Consider the following 18653-nt stretch of genomic DNA (forward strand, 5'->3'; position numbering starts at 1 on the left):
ACTCTCTAGAAGGTTAAGACAAATTATATATTTTCTATGTTCTGTTCTCTACTTGCCGTGACATTGATCCTAAGTTAATATACGTTCTATGCATTGATTTGTGTTCGTGTCACTAATATGGTATATCTGAATCACAACCCACAACATCCCTTATTACCCATCATGCTGGAAGAAACGAAATTCTTGAGGGGCCGGCGTTGGCTACGGCCGGCAGCGGGAAATTTTGAACGGCAAACGGCTGCATTTTTGTTTGCAAAATTTCAAGATACTGACGACTATTCAGTTTACCAATAATTCTATGAAGAACTCCTGGGCCGTCGTATGTCACGCATCCCCAGACGTTAAGGGATTTTCTTGTTGACCATAAATTGCGAGCGAGGTTGACGGAATCGTTCCGGGTTCCGTTCATACGTCTGACGTACTGCGGCGGCCGCCCAGAAGAAATAAAGGTCTTCTCATCCGACCAGATAACTTTGCTCCAAAAATCTAAATTGTAGTGGATATGTTCGGTTTCAAATTTTATTCGATTTGCACGGTGCATTTCCTTCAGAAAGTTTTTAACACTTGGTGTCCTTGCCCGTAGACCGGACTCCAATAAACGGCTTCTCACTGATCGAATGGCAATATCTATCGCTTCTGCCGTCTCCCTTATCTCTTCCGCCGTATCAAAAGGACTCAGTATGGCTACGGTGATAGAAAAAAAGAAATAACGGCTAATGAAAAAATGTTTTTAAAAATTTATCATACCAGCTGCAATAATTCTTTGATCGCAAGCTTCATCAGTTTCTCGTGGCCTTCCGCTTCGTCTTTTCACTTTTAACCCTTCGTAGCCCTCCTCTTGGAATTGTTTAATCCATTTGTACACTGTCACTCTTGACCGACGAAGGATGTGAGAAATTTCTGTTACGTCATAACCGCTTAAGTGATATCCTATCAATATCCCTTTCTCTGAGTCAGTCAAACGAGGAGACTGAACGTTAACATCCATGTCAAAGAAAGTTCAAATTTAGGTTAATACTGAGGCTTCATTGTTACACGTAAGACTAATAGAGTTGCGTAACCTTATGTAACATCGCGGTAAAATTGTAATTAATGTTAAGGGTAAGAGTTAAGTAAATATGGGCGTATTTGTAGAGGTTAGCGAACAACAAAATTTAACAAATAATGTGTCTTAACCTCCACCATAGGCTAACACTATCCGCCAATACACATTAAAATGGTGGGTTTTTTTGCTACATGTAAAGAAACTTACAGCCGCGACTGTATTAGCCGGTATTTTTGGTTCCAAAACAGGGCCCCAACGAGTGGCGGCCGATAATTAATCTGAAACCACTGAATTGATTCCTCAAGTATAGACATTTAAAGATGGAGGGTATAGTGACTGTCCGTCACACAGTTAGACAGGGGTACTTTATCACCAAAGTAGATTTGGCTGACGCCTAGTTTACCATCCCAGTTTTCCAAGGGCATCATTCCTTCGGTTTCGTTGGAAGAACAGGACTTTTGAGTACACCTGTCTCCCTTTTGGTCTCTCGTCGTCACCCTGGGTCTTTACCTAGCTTCTCAGGGTAGTGGTGGCTTTTTTACGCAGACTCGGGATTAGATTGGTCATCTACTTAGATGATTTACTTATCGTTGGAGCTTCCTTTCAGGAGTGCACAACTGTGGTCTGCAGGTCATTACTACCCTCGAGTCTCTCGGTTTTCTTATCAATTTTAAGAAATCAGAAATAATCCATTTACAGTGCATAGAGTACATTGGGTTGATTACTGACTCACTTGCCATGTCATTCCGCCTAACTGATAGGAAGATACCCGACATTTCTCGCCTGTGCAAAGAGGTACTCAAGAAGGGATAATGTTCTCTTCAAGCTCTCACCAGGATTATAGGGAATTTCAATTGGGCCACTTACGCAGTCCGTTTCGCCCCTGCCCAATTTCGTTATTTCCAGGCCCTGCTTCATTCCGCGTCAAAAATCAACAACGATAATTTGGACGTAATCGTCTCCCTAGACGACGCCTCATTAGTTGATCTGTCTTGGTGGATGAATGAGGCAAATTTCTCTAATTGTAAGGGCCTTCTTTCTAGCTGAACCATCGTTTATCTCTCCTCCGACGCCTCCCGCATAGGGTGGGACGCTGTCTGCCTCAACATTAAGACAGGATGGCTCTGGACTCCAACTGAACTTGACCTACATATTAATGCACTAGAACTTCTCTCTGCCCTGAAAGCTCTCGAATGCTTCACATCATCGGTCACGGACTGTTCAGTAGTAATTGAGGTCGACAACACTACAGCCGACAGTTATATTAACAAACTGGGTGGTTGTAAATCAAAACCCCTATGCTTAATTGCTCTTCGTATCGCTAATTATTGCGAGGAAAGAAACTTATGTCTGAGAGCTGTTTTTGTCCCTTGTATTAAATACGTTGGCCGACACAGAATCAAGACGAGCCCCCTCTTCAGGCGATGTTGTCTCCTCAAGTGTTCAAGAGCATCCAGTCCATTTGGAAAGTCCAAGTGGACCTTTTCGCGTCAGAATGGAATTGACAGCTCCCTCGTTTCGTGAGTTGGGTTCCACAACCACAGGCATGGAGAGTAGACGCGTTCAGCTTTAACTGGAAAAACTCAGACAGTTTTTGCTTCCCCCCGTTCAACCTAATCCACTTCGTCCTGCCGAAGCTGTTGAGGGAAGAGGCAGACCTAGTCCTGATAACACCACTTTGGCCAAGCCAGCCCTGGTTCCCGACAGCCATGGAACTCTCTTGCGACACTCCTTGGCTGCTACAGCCCCGCCCAGACTTGTTGACCTCCCCACTGGGGAAAAGTTACCCTCTGGTACAGTGCAATTTGATCCGGTTAATTGCGTGGCGACTATCAGGCGTTTCTTCCAGGAACGCGGCCTTTCGGAAAGCGCTATCGATCTCTTCCTTGCGTCATCTCGTAAAAATACAGTCGCTGCTTACCAGTCCGCCTGGAACGCTTGGCGAGGTTGGTGTCTTCCAAGAAATCAAAATCCCCTGTCTTCTAGCCCAACAATCGTAGCCAATTTTTTAGCTGACTTCAGCGTTAATAAGAGTTATAATTCGGTCAATGTGGCACGTTCTATGCTCTCTTCTACTTCTTCTTCTAAACCGGGTAATGTGGTCAGCGTCGGAAAGCATCTCTGGTCGTCAATCTATTAAAAGGCATATAAAACAATTCGCCGTCGACACCCAAATATATTGCTACCTGGAACCCCGACACAGTCCTTTCCTTCTTCGATGTTCATGCTACCGCTGACCTTTCTCTCCTTGAGTTAAGCCGTAAATACGTATCACTCATCGCTCTCTGTACGCTTCTTAAAACGTGCGAAATTTCATCGATTCTTCTCGACTCCTTTTCTATATCCGATTCAAAACTTTCGTTCGCGCTTGGCCGACCAAGGAAAGCACAACACTCAGGGCCCCTAAAGCAGTTTTCTATTGATTCTTGCCCCGATAATATTTCTATCTGCCCGGTATATTGCGTCAACTTGTACATCGAACGCACTGCCGAATACCGGGCTACACGCAATTCTTCCTTCCTCTTTATAAGTTCAACGAATCCGCACAATGCTGTATCCCCTCCACGGTCGGTCGCTGGATCAAAGACCAGATAGGGCTGGCCGGAATCGACACTTCTTCCTTTACGGCCCACTCCACTAGAGGCGCCGCCGCTTCCAAAGTGGCCAGGAGCGGATTACCGATCCAGACGATTTCAGACCATGGCCATTGGGCCAGGGAGTCTACTTTCGCTCGGTTCTACCTTCGAGAAACGGTCGTTGGATCGTCAAGCCCGGTTGGTTGTTTGGTCCTTCGTGTCCCGCCTTAGCCTGTCTCTTTTTTCCCTTATGGCTCCATATGTAATTGCGTTTACTCGGTGCTTTTTATACACAGTTAATGTCGAACGAATATGCAATACAATTGTACAATTTTTTGGCTGCCGCCTTGTTGAGTATTGTTGTTTATACCAGTGTTGACCAGTATTATCTCGTTGTCTTCTCCGTGCTTTAAATCTCTGCGGTTAATTAGACCGGAAAAGTCTAGACGGCGCTCTGATCACGCCCCGTTTTTCCGTCCCCCCCCCCTTTTTTTGGCCCTTTTGCCCTAGTTATGTTTTGCTGCTAAGTGCTGGATTACAAGGTTACTTACAGTTAATGTCTCACTTTTATTTACACACAATCCCAATTGTTTTTAACTGAAGCTCGAACAATTGTACAATTGTTTGAAAAGAGACCTGCTTCTTATATGGGGCGCTCGTCGGGTAGAAAACATTATAATTTTTATCGAATTGAATTTGTTTCATGGTTTCCCTAAGCTCGTGCAGCACATCTTTAATTTCATCTTTCTCAATTTGGTTCCTCGAAGTGTTCATTCCTTTAATTTTTAATCTAATCCCTCAATAAATATTTGCATAAGGATAACCGCAAAAAGAATTACCGGAATAGCCTACAGGATACGCACGTTTAAAAATGTCCTGCAACCGAAGGACATAAACGACAATTTTCTATCGTGGCTTACGTTTAGCTTTATTAAATTTCTTAAGATATAAATCTACATTTTGCTCACCTTGAAAGTGATCAAGCAAAGCTTATTTGATGGACACATAGTCATTTGCATGTTCCTTCAAAATTGCTTGAATAACAAAAAAAGTTCTATCTGTCAATTTTGCGCGTAGCATCTGAATTGCTTTCTCATTTTACCACCCAGACCCTTCTATTATACAGTACCGGTCCACTTATAGAACCGCCTAGCTGTGGAACCGGCTCGGTTATCGAACCGATTTTTCTTTGCCGTGTTTCAGCGCCACCGTTGCCCGTATTATGAACTAGACCTATTTTTCCATGGCGCGAATCAACGGGTTTTGCCTTTTAAAACATGCACAAAATATTATTGCAATGGGTTTTATCTTTTTAGGCAATGTTGTAAGTAGGTTCAATGACCCAACTAATTATAATAGGCGGCAAAGTAATTCATACCGGAAACAATAGAAAATAAATTAGTTACTGTGTTACTTTTCTCTGTGTCTGTTATGAAATGGGAAAGCTTTGACTGTGGATGGTTCCACAGCAGTGAAGATACACTTGTATCTCACCATTTATATCCATAGACTACCTTAAACATAGATTTAAAATGTTTTTAAGATAATCATCGCACCGATTCGAACACGGGACTCTAGATCCATAGCGAACATTATTACCACTGCGCTATATACCCTTACATTCAAAGAACGCCAAAGTTTGAGGGATGAAAGAATCGACGATAGGTGGCATTAAGATCGAGTGCTTGGCTATAGAACCATTCAGTTATAGAACCGCGCACAGGTCGGTTCTATAACTGGACCGGCACTGTACTCTCAAAAGTTTCTAGCCAAGAGTCAAAACGGGCAATAGACCTTCAATGGATGCTGAGTTTCACAATATCGAAAATCACCAGATCCTATCAGGTGTTTTAGTCCCATAAGGCACTCTTTGATCATAGCATTATTATAAGTGCAAGTTTTTGCTTAAGTGTAACTTTCATATATAGTTCGAATTTATTACGATTTTATAAAAGATCTTAAGCAACCATCTCTATCTAAGTTCTCTAATGTGGATTCTGAGAGTGTCCTAGAATGCTAGTCGGTATTGTTCGAGATCCGCAATAGTTCTATTGGTTGATTAAACTGTTGTTCCAGAAAAAGGTCTTGTCGATTTAGGGACTGATTGAGTGACGGCCAAATAGGACGCCAGTCTCTTCGTCTTAGTTGTCTTGATTGATGTCTGGATCCCGACGACGGAAATACTTGCAGCGGTGGCACTGATTTCTGGTTTGCCTGTCTCGCTTGTATGAACGATAGCCACCGTTTCAATTCTCTTTTAGTCTGAGTTACCGTTTGCTTTATATTCTTCTTTAACTGTTCGTGGCACGGCCTGAAGGCTCCCGGGAACTTGATTGTTTGATAAGTGAATATTGATTAATTGATAATTTAAGCAAAAGGGCAGTATTTCCGGCTGTAGGGACTTGATGAGATATCAGGCTAGGCTGAGGATGGCCTTCAGGCATGTTTGTTGGAATCCCAACATTATCTCTCGTGTTGTGTCGTAACGATAACGAATAACGAAATTTTTCGTTAATATGGCTAATTTTGGCCTAAATTAATATAACGAATAACGACAACAAAAACAAATTAGTGTGGTCGAAATAACCTTTTTTTTTCGTTATTCAACAAATTTTTCCGCTTAGTGGCGTTGTTGATGTTGACTGTTGTTCTCGTTCTGAATAAAATTTTTTCTATTAGACCGACCTCTAATGTTGTGGCATAACTATTTGCAGATGCCAGACGGTTTTTCTTTTTCTGTGTCATACGTTCGATTTCAAGTTCAATGGCTTCATTTAAATTATAGTTTAAACAACTTTAGCTCTAAGCCAAAACAAAATATACAATAATGTCAATTATGGTGAAAAACATGACTCTGGGTCGGAAACTGGCTATGTTCCGGCGAAAGCTTCCACAAAAACCGTTCTTTTGATAAGCCAATTTTTTTAGTATGACGAAGACACGAAGAAAACTAAATGTAAGACCTGTAAGGTCGCGGTTATCAGAAAAAATATAACCAAATTAGAAAACCATTTGAAATGCAAAAAGCATAAGAGTGACTTGTATGAAAACTATCTGCAAGTTTTGAAAGGGAGAGAAACAACTCAAACGAATTCCAGACGGGTTCGATTTGGAGATCGGTGCAGTCAAACCAGTAAGAGAATAATTGACTAGTCAAACCAAAGTAGTGGCGCAAAATTCTTCTCTTGACACCCAAAAAAGAAACCTCGATTCTTGCTCTTTTCGTTTACTGTACGCCAAAAAACTAAAAGAATCTCTTCCACCCTCTAGGTCTTCATCTTCTTCATCCGCTTTCTCTGTCGATAAAGAGATTTTCTTTGAACCTTCTACTCCTGTCAAACCAAAACATAAACCGAATTTCTCGATTTTGTTGCCATGAAAATGGATAGGGGAGAGTGGGGTCAATTGAGAAACTTTTTGGTTTTTTGTATCTCTTGAAAACAAAACTGCAAAATTTAACATAAAAATTATATAGGATTGTAGCCTACTATACCAGTTACTAAACAGTATTTTTTTAATGAGAAAAAGATAAGATTAATTGTAGTAAATTTAAAAAACTAAGGTCACTTTTTGTGTTTTTATTGCCATGGTAGCAGGGCATTTGAAACGGTGTGTCGACGGAATTGCAACGTGGGTTTTCCCATAAGGAAGCTTCTTTATACCCACATAAAATCAAAATCACGATATCTCAGCTGCCACAACTGCTAGTGTGATCAAATTTTACCATTAGGTACGATGCGATTTACAGATTTTTAAAATATGCTTATGGTATATCGTACTTAAGTTTAAAATATTGAAATAATTAAATTTTAAAAAATCCCATTAAGCTACATGCTTTTTCAAATAAATTCTAAACAGCTAATGCAAGTATTATAGTTGTGTTAATATGATGAGCTACATTTGTTGAAATGAATTACATCAAATACTTGCAAAAAAATGCACCCACTCACGGACAGAGAATATTAACAAAGTGTTTCAATTGCCCCACAAACGGGGTCATCGTTACATTTAATTATTTAAAAAATTTTAAGAATGCAGGAAAAAAATAAATGGCATTAAGTTATTTTATTAATTGTATTAATAAAGCGTACCATTTTAGGGTTCAAAACAAAAAGATTTAAAAGGCAAAATGAACAGACTGAGTACACAAATTTTTTTTTTCGAGATAACTTAAAAAGTTTTAAATAAAAAAACTCTTAAATTTTTCTAAACTTGTAAACCCTGTCATTCTATTAACCCTAATTTTTTAAAGAAAATTTCTTTGATACCGCGCGAGGAACAATTTTTGTTTCAATTGCCCTGTGTCTCATTTGACCCCACTCTCCTCTACGCCCATCATGAACGACACTATTCGATTTTGGAAAGATCATATCAACCGGTTTCCGTTGCTGTCGAAGCTGGGATTCACAAATAATATAACGAAAAAAATGGTGGAACGCCTCTTAAGTGTTGGTGGTTCAATATTTACTAGAAGTCGTCTAAATGACAAAAGCTTTGAAGTTCTCTTGTTCCTGAAAATGAACGTATGGAATTGAAAATAAAAACGTTCATTGGCAACATTTATTCTTAGTATCATTTTTGCGTTGAAAAAGCACGAGCGCGAGCGTGAGCGCCAGCGCTCTTTTTGAAAACCCCGAGCGCGAGCTTGAGTGCGCTCGAGAAGCGTATGAAGAGTGAGAGCGCTAGCTTGAGTGCGCTCGAGAAGCGTATGAAGAGCGAAAGCGCGAGATTGAGTGCGCTCGAGAAGCGTATGAAGAGCAAGAGCGCGCCCACTTCTTTTTCGAGAGGACCTAAGCCTGGCGTCGCGCGTGTGACTGATCAACTTATGTTTATTTAAGAGCGCGTTGTGCGTCACGCGTGTGAGTCAGACATCAGGTGTTCATCTAGATCAATACTATGACGCGTATTGCTTATTGTTGCTACAAGGTTTACAAAACGCGAATAATAAGTGAATAAAAGTAGTAAGTGAATAGTAAGCGAACAGAAGTAAATACAAAAAATGCAGGTATAATAAAGATATATATAGTTGGAGGCTTTGTTACAATAGGAAAACGGAAACACACAACACATGACTTTCATTTATGTAATTTGATATATTTACGTTTGTCTAATTTGTTTTAAGCTATTGGTATCTTTTCAGAGAGCAAATGATTTTTTTCTCTTCAGTCCGTAGACAAGCTTTAAAAAAAGTTTTCGTTATTAATATGAAAAGGCCTTTGATGTGCTTCTCATCTTGAACAAGAAAGTTTTGTTACAATTCAATATTATAACATGAAGAAATTTTTGTAAATCCCCGATCAAGTAGAAAACAGGATATGGCGTGAATATAAAATTTCTTGTATTTTTCTTCCTAAAAGATCAAATTAAAAGACTTGAAACAACGTTTCATACGTTGGTCTGATTTGCATAGGGAAAGGGTTTCTAATCCAACGAGACTAGTGTTTTCTATAATGCCTGTTTTGAGCTTGGGTATTTTTTATCAAAGATTTCTTACTAATCTTTTCTGACGAGTATACGGGGTTCTATTCCAAGATTCAGTGATTCGGAAATTGTCTCAGGGTTTTTTAATTGCAAGATGAACGCCAGGATTAACCCATTAAACTCCCTGAAATTCTATGTATCAGTGTTTGAAATGCCCGTTAGGATTTTAGTCTGTATTAAAAGAACCTTGCTAGAACTCAAAAGCAGATTTCACCTGACAATCAAAAAATTTTTATTCTTCTTTGAAAAAAAACTAACAACTCTGGCAGATCCCATCAAGACTTAACTATCAAAATTCTTTGAATAAAAAAATATCGGAAACCTCTAAGTGTTACATGCCTACCCATTAATCAAACAATGTTAAAAAAGAAACAACACTGCGATTCTGGCGAGCGCTGCTGTTGAAAATTTTTTTTTCTTTGGAGGGGTGGGGAAGAATTGTGTCACCAATTCGTACAAGACTTGACGACTTTAACACCGAAACCTTATGTTTTTTCAAACTAATCGAAAGGTTCTTGCAGCAAAATTGTTTATGTCCAGTAGTTTTCTGCTCCAATCAAATACAATTTCCTGCAAACATTCTCCTTTATTTCAGTACAACACATTGACGAAGACTTTCACGTAGCGGATGTTATTCAATATTAGGGAAATCTCCTTCCACATTTTCCATATGTAAATTATGATTGTCTTTAAAATCATTAAATCAGTGCCCAGTGTGTTGGTTACGGATGCCAAACACAGTCTTAAATTGTGTTCATATTATTTGTTTGCAATGTGTTCAAATCATTAAAGCGTCGAGGAGAAAAGGGTGTCCAATGTGCCACTTACCATTCCACACTCACTGAGCTGTTCGCACAAATAATGTTAATGTTGCAAATATTTTAGCTGGAGCTCGGCAACCAACAGTAAACTTAGATTTGATTAACTTTACTTTCACCATCTTTTTCTTCCTCTTTGGCCAGTCCTGATCCACCCACTGATCCTCTTCGTAATTTCCTTAATTTTCCTCTTTCATCTCTTCTTCATCCTCATCCGTTCAACTCTTTATTCATCTCTTCATTATCCGAATCAACCCTATAAATGTTTAATGTTAAAATATAATCAATTCACATATTAGCTGGAAAAAAAGGATTAGAACCTGCTGGATAATGCCGCACGATCATGTACAGCTGAAAGATTATCCGCCGGTTGCTGGGTAAATTCTTTTGGATCGTTAATCGGTTCGAAGGTGTAATTTTTACTTTCCTCTTTTTTATCATTTCTATTCAATGCAGGTGTCACCATTCGTTTTCAACTCGTGATTGCTTTTGACCACGTTGAATTTTAGACTGAAAGTGCAGCTGAGTTGTGAACATTTTTACTTCTGGAACATTGTTCTTCTGCCAAAATTTATTACCGAGCATAATTTTAAATTACATATTTTACTAGTAGAATTTTTCTTGTGCACAGTGTTAACTGTAGGAAATTCCTACTGGGCGTATTCCTACTAGGAATACGTTCCTAACGCTACGCAGCCACTCTTCGTGAATTGTAGACATTCCCCCCTTATGTGTGTCTAGTCCCCTAGAATAAATCGTTCTTCGTGACCGACGGGGGTCAACTCCAAAAAACATTTTATTTAAGGTGAGGGTTTTTTGTTGTTTTTGTCCAGTTTTTCCGCCCTATTGGTCTAATTCAAAATAAGTCCAACCAAGACAAAGCTTTTTTTCTTTATGCGAAGGTAATTTTTTTTCCCCTGTTTTTTTTTTGTGTTTTACCTTTTCTACCAAAATAGAATACAAATACATATTTATTCTTTAAATTTACAAAAGCGCGACAATTGACTCACGACTTCTGCGTCAAACACTAAACACTGTTCATCCGCAGGTCGAACAAATTGAGGGATGGGACAAGTACATGTATAGTATTTGCAGGAATAATAGCCGTTACTGAACATAAATGTTCTCGTCAACTTACCCGTCAGGATCCCGTTTTCTCTCTTCATATTGTACCATTGACACAGAGCACGGATTTCTTTTTTGTCACCCACCTTCCACTCGTTAACATAATGATTATTTTTACCATCAATCTCAACTAAGGCAAGGGCTTGTCCGAGGAGATAATCTTTGCCACCTGTTGTGTCAAAAACTGTCCAATGGCCAGTTGTGAGAGGCGTCTTTTCAACTTTTCTAATCATTTTCCTTTAAAAAAAACAGGTGGGCAACCTTTAAATCTCCACTTACGGTCGCGGCTGTTTTTCCACATAACGCCCTCTAAAAACCAACAGACTGTCTGTTTGGAAACAATTTGGGTCTGTCCATCAGGTCGGACGAGGATAGCAAAGGCTGTGTTTATAATGTTGTCATGAATGGGGTGCGTCTTCGAAACATCACGGAATGTGCCATTCATGACAGCCTCAAGTGTGTCGAACTCCTCCGTGTCTATTTCTTCCCAGTCATCTTGCTTGTACTCTCGGCTCAAATCGTCTTCGGCTTGGTGATAATGCGAGTCATCGCTCTCGTCAAGAGTTTCACAATCGGTCGGCGAGGTCGAATTTCCCTTTTTTTCTAATTTTGTTTATTCTAAAGAATTGCTCAGCTAGCTGCTTATTGAAGCAATACTTGTCCTTGCCAGATACTCGCAAACCTATTCATTACAGGAAAACAGTTTAAGACGGAATTGCTGGTTGGTTGAGATCGAATTATACTGCTACCAACCGCTACCAACCTAGTTTTTTCAAGTCTTTTTGGCATCTTCGAGAGCAACGCAGATTTTATAGTCAATCTCTTCCATTGACGGCATATTCCACGAGCATTGGTTTGGGGGCTGGTCAAAAGGGCGCTCGAAATGAGGGTAGGACAGGCCATCATTCACTCCATCTGCTGTTAGGCGAATAGTTGCATCAATTTTGCGGCATCGAGATTTGAAAAACTCGCGAGCGGTGAAGTTAACCATTGTTGAGCAGTTCGCTGTGCAAGAGCGGCCACCTCGGAAGTAGCTTTCACATGGCTGGCTGGTACACAGCCATGGTTTGAAAGCTTCCGGCTTGTTTTTTTAATGATAGTATCATAAGTACAAAAGCGTGGGCGTTAAACTCGACACAAAGATAAACGTTTAGTGTCACAAAATTGGCTGCTAATGTGTGAGCTTTATCACAGGTGATCCAATAGCACCAAAGTCGTAGACTGAACACCACGTACCACATTCGATATACTCGCTCCAGTGGCGACAAATTTTTATCCAAGTAACTTGAAGCTGAATAATACATCAACCTTAGATAAAACTGTGTCGCTTCCGAACCTATTTTAATTCGAAAAAAATTTACTTAGGTTACAACTTATTCTTAAAGAATTCTTCTTCATAGCTACTACCTTCAACATGTTCGAACAGTTGGGAAACATGGGGCTGACATAACCTTTCTGCCGATCCATAGTTCATCTTATCGTGCGCGTTGAGATCTTCAGGTTTTAGAAGATGTCGACTTTTATCATATTGATTCATAAGGGTTTGTAAGTGGACTGGAGAAACAATGTCATTGCCAATCCCTAAAACTTTTCTGATCTTAATAATCTCATTCGCTCTTTCGCCACTGAAACGATTGACATTCATTATTATTACTTTTTACTACCAAACCAGTTGATTAATTAATACCTAGATGAAAGGGATCCTAAACTGGTATGCAACATTCAATCCTAATAGCAGCAAAATAGAAATATGTCTGCTTAAGAGAATAGAGCATTCCTTGTCCTACAGGAAGACCTTTACAAATGAATTTAAAAAATGAAACAATTAGAAGACAATTTTAAGCATATATAAAGTAACAGATGATAGCATACTTTTTGGAACTGGGAGACCTAGCTCTACCGTTTCACGCATAAACTTCATTTCGCGGGCATCTCCGTCTGCGGAGCAAACTAGAGCAAGAATACCTTCAGCTGCTAATGCGGTTATAATGGTATGCATGCGAGCCTTAACGTCCTCCGCTGTGAACTTGTTGTCCGTGCAAAAAGAAAGAATGCGGATCGGTGGAATACGTTGTTGTTCAATTCAAATCAATTGTTGTGATTCAACACACATTATTCATACATCCACTTGAGCAACGTTGAAAAGCCGGGAATGAGAGCTCTAATGTCGTTCCCGGCCTTTAAAAATTTTTATTTATCAAGTTGATAGTGTTTTCCTCGTTATCGGTGCTTGTTGATGGTGTTATGTTGAGTTCACGTGTTGGATCCATGACAGGTTGGTGTAAGATTGTTCCGTGCGGCTCGGGAGTTATTTTGTGGAACCGTGGAAGATGATGATTTACGAAGCGACTTATCTTCCAGCAACCCTTTTCATCTACATCAGTCTTAATTATTGAATTGCACTTCAAACACTTTATTGAACTACTTTCAGGATTTATTTCACAGTCAGCTGGAAGATAGGCAATTTGTTTCTCACAAAGTTGCTTTTTGTTTTTGAACCACTTCATGACGTATTCGTGAATGGTTTTCCCTTTCCTGGTGAGTGGTGCTTTGGCTGCTTCAGCAACCGTTGTGGCCAATTCTTCTGCAGTAGCCGTAGATGGGCCAACGCCAACGTTCAACAGCACATCCTCAAGACGAGGTTTCTTTTGAATTGAAGCATCCTGATGGACTGAGCACTTCTGCTTTTCCATCGTACGAGAAAAGGTTTACTGTTTTGAGTACTCTTCTAAAATGCGTTTTGACATCGTGACGGCTTCCTGAAGCGCAATTTTCTCCCCAAAAGAGAACTTAAATCTTAATGGATCACTCGCAAATTTCTCACCTAACAAAACTAACTTTTCTTCGTCAGTTTTAAAACGCATGGGATCACTAATACATTCCCAAATGGCATCTTCGAGACTATCTATATTTTCTCGAGAATCGAGTTTACTGAGAGTTCTTAGACTACTCACATCGACTTCTTTTAGCAGGGCAATCAGCTGAGGAGCTAAAATTACATCAAAGCTTTTTAACAGCTGAAAAACACACTGTGATGTCACTTTCGACGATTATAACGATTATTCGATTATAACCATTCAAACACGCAAGTAGCGATGTGACTAATGAAAACTACAAAGAATAGTTTTAGGTGTCGCGTGCATCGAATTCCCTCAAGCATGGTTAAAACTATTATCCGCCCCCTAAATAAATTGCTTTTTAACCAAAATAATTTGTTTTTTCTTTTTTTGTCGGCGGAAAGAGACAAAAAAAATTGTTTCTTGTTCTTTTTTCTTTTTTCTGCTTTTTTTCTTTCCCATCTCATGTTTTGTCATTTCGCGCCAACACATTTCTTTTATCGCTTTACCTTTACGTTTTTGGGTTCAATTTTTTTTTTCTTTTTGGAGTTGACCCCCCCCCCCTTGTTCGTGACTCATATTTGTGTGTTTGTTGGTGCAATTATTGTTGGAGCTGTCACTCGAGAGCCTAAACCTTATTATTCGGCTTGACAAAGTGTAACACCATCAAATAGCATATTTGATCCCCATATACATTACCGGTTCACTCGAAGAAAAAAAGGAAAATATTTTTGCTTATATGGCTTTTTTCCCCATGAACGAAAGACTTTCATAACAAAGTCGAAATGCGACATGTATTTAAAAAAGGCAAAAATCATGAAAAAAAAAATAATTAATACATGGCACATTACAAGAACGCTAGGAAGTTCGAAAAGTTATGCCAAAATAGTAATATTCTATTCTTTTACAGGCTTCCAATATCTTTGAATTTTTTGAACGCATCGGGCAAATTATCTTTGAAAAGAACAGGATCAGCTCGAAATTCAACGCTACGAAGTGGTAGGCGACCGTAGATACGGGCGAATCGGTTAATGCATTCCGATCGTTCGGTCATATGGGCAGCCATGTCGGATAAATCGACGGAAAAAAGATCGGCGTTGACGCACTCTGGACACTTGAATTTTTTGCGAGGTGCTACTTTGATGGGCGCTTTTCCGGTTAAATTGGCAACAAGAAAATTCATCGCTCTAGAATGCAGAAATTAGCAAGACATATATAACAACACAACCATCCATTATTACTAATATGAAAAAAGCTTTGTTCTTACATATCTTCACAATTCATATGATCGTCAACCCAGTTTTTGATATCACCAGGCATAGCACTGCTATAGTAATAGTTGTAAACGCGGTGATAGAACGCGGCACCCGTTAGTACCATCGAGACGTTGTTAGTCCATTCTGATTCATACTTCCAGCCATGGCTTCGTCCATCCCACACATGAGTACGGGATGGGAAGCCAACGATACGATCAGGGAACTGACGCCAGACTTCGAAACCGAATTCTAGCTCGTCAGTAGTTAGCATACTATATTTAATATACAGATAAAAAAAAAAAGTTAAAAAATAATTTTGATAATTTATAATTATCAAAAAATATCTAGTATGTCTGGAGAAAACTCGAACTCATAAATTAGAAACTCGAGATTAAAATGCATTTCGTTTTCAGTTAGCCTTACATGATATCGTCATCCATTGCCAATATAGCCTCCGTCTCAATTTCCGGAAAGGGATAAAAACGATTGCTCAGTTGATTGCGTTTGGTACGCACAATCTAGTCAGAATAAAAGTTTAATAAAATGTGAGTAGAACTGAACCCATTTACCATTCAACAGACTTATACCTGAAGTGGTTTGGGAAGACGTGGCCAAGACAAGATGGAAGGAGGATCTTTAAGCTGATTATTCCAAACAATTACAATTTTCGCAAGACTGGGTGCTGTTGAAATTCGTTCCAAAACATGGAATAGGCTTTCCAACCGATCGTAAGTAAGTACCACTGCCGTAAACCCTTGCGAGCGCGGTGGTCCGATTGGCAGGGCAAATGTGTTGGACGTCAACGGGCGACGATCAGGAGGAGGATCGTTCCAGTCAGAATAAGAACGGCCTGCATGCGGGAAAACGCGATCGTTAACAATGCGCAGCGTTGTAAGAGTTATTCGTTCAATAGAAGAGAAGTATCGGGTGTAAATCCAGTTTCCCATTCGACGCATTTCGCTGATGCGGTCGGATGACACGCAACTCAGCACATCCATTACTTTGCTAAGATCACCCTGGTACAACTGCAGAACAGCTCTTTTCCAATCAATCACCTCCACATAAGGAAGCACGTACGAATCCGAGACAATCACTGGGATGCAACCGGCAGCTAGAGATTCCATCAACGTAGGTTGCCCCAGTCGAACACCACGAACCATTAAACAAAAAGTACCATTCTAATATAAAAATGTAGATGGTGTTAACATGTAAACCTAGACTCAAGTTTTTCTTATGAAACAAATGCTTCTGAAAACTTTTCATAACAGTATACCAGTAATATCTCTGGGAAACGATACATCTCTTTGTCGCGACAGCGAATCTTGATGTCCAGGGGATTAGATGTGCAACCGTTTAACACGAGAAATCTAGGGTGCTCAGAGGCCATTTCGGAAATAATTTCACGAAAATCTTCATGAATATTGGGTTGCGATGAAATGACTAGCCACCTCCGATCTCCAGTGTTTTGGCCTTTTAGGTCAGCTGCTAGTGGACTGAACACTGGGATAGAGACATCAAATCCAGAGCGATATGTCAAAGATGAGAATCCACCACTAGTTGCCATTGCATATCCTATATCAACCTCCAAAAATGGATGATACTCTGGCATGGATCCAGGAAGTATATTAAATATCAGGTGGTTCCGTCCTTCATTCCAACTAATATTTTTGAACAACAAAAACAAACAAGAAAAAACAATTTGTGGTTATTTGATAAAATACATTTTAGAATGTAATCTAGCTTCTTACTATGGTAATGAAGCCAAGGCTTTCCCAACATCTTTAGGGTGAATACGGTTTTGATTTAGTAAATCGATGGTAGGAATAAATAAACATGCTTCATCAGGATCAGGAGTAAAATACACACTATTGGTTACAGCTTTCAACATATTATGAAACTCTAATGTAATTTTTTTGGTTAAAGGTACTTTATCTTTGTCAACATATTCCACTAATGGATACACATACACTCCTATTCTTCCGCTGTGGATGTGGCTACATTTATAAACATCAAAACATGTATAATATGTGCAATTCTTCTGGGATGGAAATGATAAATCACTATGAACGATATATTCTGTTAAATGCTCTAGGGAAGCTCTATCCAGTAAAATAGAAGGTGCTTTGTTCTTTTGTGGATGGGAAACCCACAAAAAAATTGATAATACTAGAAAAGTGAACAGCAAAATATAAGCTAAACCTAAGAAAAAGTTCCGAAAATTTAGTTTTACTGAATGCCGACTTTGAAATGGCGAGGTATTGCTAGCAAAAACAGTAGATGATTGTGGATATTTTTCTTTCATTTTGGGTTTTCGACACTAACAAAACAGATTAAAACGATTCCGTTAAAGTGGATAGAAAATGTACCAACTAAATAAGGCAATAAAACTGTGTAAAACTACAAACTTAGAACAATCATCGCCGAATATTAAACTATTATTGTTTTGTATTACAACTATCATAACACACAAACGTAAAATCTATTGCCCCCCAGAAATCTCAACACAGTCTTCATCTGTCCACGGAAACAGATCCGTTTAGATTGTCGGTCAAAACAAGGCCTACTTAACGCTTAAGGCCTGTAAACTCAAATACCTCCTATAGAGGTTTTTCCATTTGGTTCGTGTAAGTAGAGGGAAAAGTCGGTGCGGCTAGTCGACTAGTGTGCACCAATAGACCCAACTGTGTCTATTGGTTGGATCAAGCAAAGTCTGCAGCAAGTTTCGGCTATCCCCCGCCATGGTGCGCACTAGTCGACTAGCCGCACCGACTTTTCCCTCTACTTACACGAACCAAATGGAAAAACCTCTATGGCGGATAAGCGTTCCCTAGTAAGAGGCTAAGAGCAAATCAGACAAAAAAATAAGGGTTACGACGACACCATCTGGCGCTCGCTATTATAGACCCGTTGAAAAACACCCCCAAAAAACTTTTAACACTTGTTATAGTTACATAAACAGATGAATAAAGATAAAACAAAAGGAAATAAAGTTTTTGAAATGAAAAGTGTACTAGTTTGACAGCAATATACCAGATTCATAGAGGGGATGGTTCGTTCACTGCGTCGACTTTGGCCGTAGACCAGTTTCGGATGCTGCGTTGCAAAATTTAAAAAAATCCAGGGGGATTTCGATTGCAGGGGGAGATAGGAAAAAAGGGGGTTTTTGATTTATTTACCCTAGTAATACTTTTCCAATTCAGGAAATGTTCTAGAATACTACACTTTAAGACATTCTGCGTCTTCTCCAGTTATTTTAAATAATTAATCATCCCTAGTTTATCCATGAAAATTAATTCAAGTAAAAGGCTAGGGATGCTGTTTAGTATTTTTTGCGTTTCTAGTGTCAAGAAAATATGTAATCATGGGTGATTCAAATGTTAGCAATCTAATACCTCAAACAATAAATCTATTTAAATTGTCCGACTACGCCAATGGATTTTCCTTATCTCGAAAATTCGAAAAAAAAAAAAATTTGTCTCGGGAAATGGGGAAAAATAAAACATTTTATGAACGTA

General features: G+C 39.3%; 1 protein-coding gene and 2 pseudogenes across 1 annotated transcript; all 3 read right to left on the bottom strand.

Annotated features, from left to right (window-relative positions):
• Positions 1 to 10130: 10130 nt before the first annotated feature.
• On the bottom strand, positions 10131 to 13128 carry LOC116934952 (annotated as a pseudogene).
• On the bottom strand, positions 13037 to 14188 carry LOC123475556 (annotated as a pseudogene).
• A 466-nt stretch (positions 14189 to 14654) lies between these two features.
• On the bottom strand, positions 14655 to 18141 carry LOC116934955 (exostosin-2). The gene is made up of 6 exons (XM_032942356.2): positions 16887 to 18141; positions 16412 to 16796; positions 15726 to 16316; positions 15562 to 15656; positions 15150 to 15410; positions 14655 to 15069 (listed from the first exon to the last, which is right to left on the bottom strand). Exons 1-6 carry the CDS (start codon positions 17438 to 17440, stop codon positions 14787 to 14789), a joined length of 2169 nt encoding a protein of 722 aa, XP_032798247.2. The 5' UTR covers positions 17441 to 18141; the 3' UTR covers positions 14655 to 14786.
• Positions 18142 to 18653: the final 512 nt, after the last annotated feature.

Source organism: Daphnia magna, linkage group LG8 (assembly GCF_020631705.1).
Source record: "Daphnia magna isolate NIES linkage group LG8, ASM2063170v1.1, whole genome shotgun sequence".
Classification (NCBI taxonomy): domain Eukaryota; kingdom Metazoa; phylum Arthropoda; class Branchiopoda; order Diplostraca; family Daphniidae; genus Daphnia; species Daphnia magna.

Excerpts from the sequence above, each read along its gene's own strand:
- LOC116934955 (XM_032942356.2), bottom strand. The coding sequence starts at position 17,440 with ATGAAAGAAAAATATCCACAATCATCTACTGTTTTTGCTAGCAATACC. Across the intron at positions 16,797-16,886 it reads GCCTTGGCTTCATTACCATA|TTGGAATGAAGGACGGAACC; the intron begins GTAAGAAGCTAG and ends CAAAAATATTAG. Across the intron at positions 15,070-15,149 it reads CATATGAATTGTGAAGATAT|AGCGATGAATTTTCTTGTTG; the intron begins GTAAGAACAAAG and ends TCTGCATTCTAG.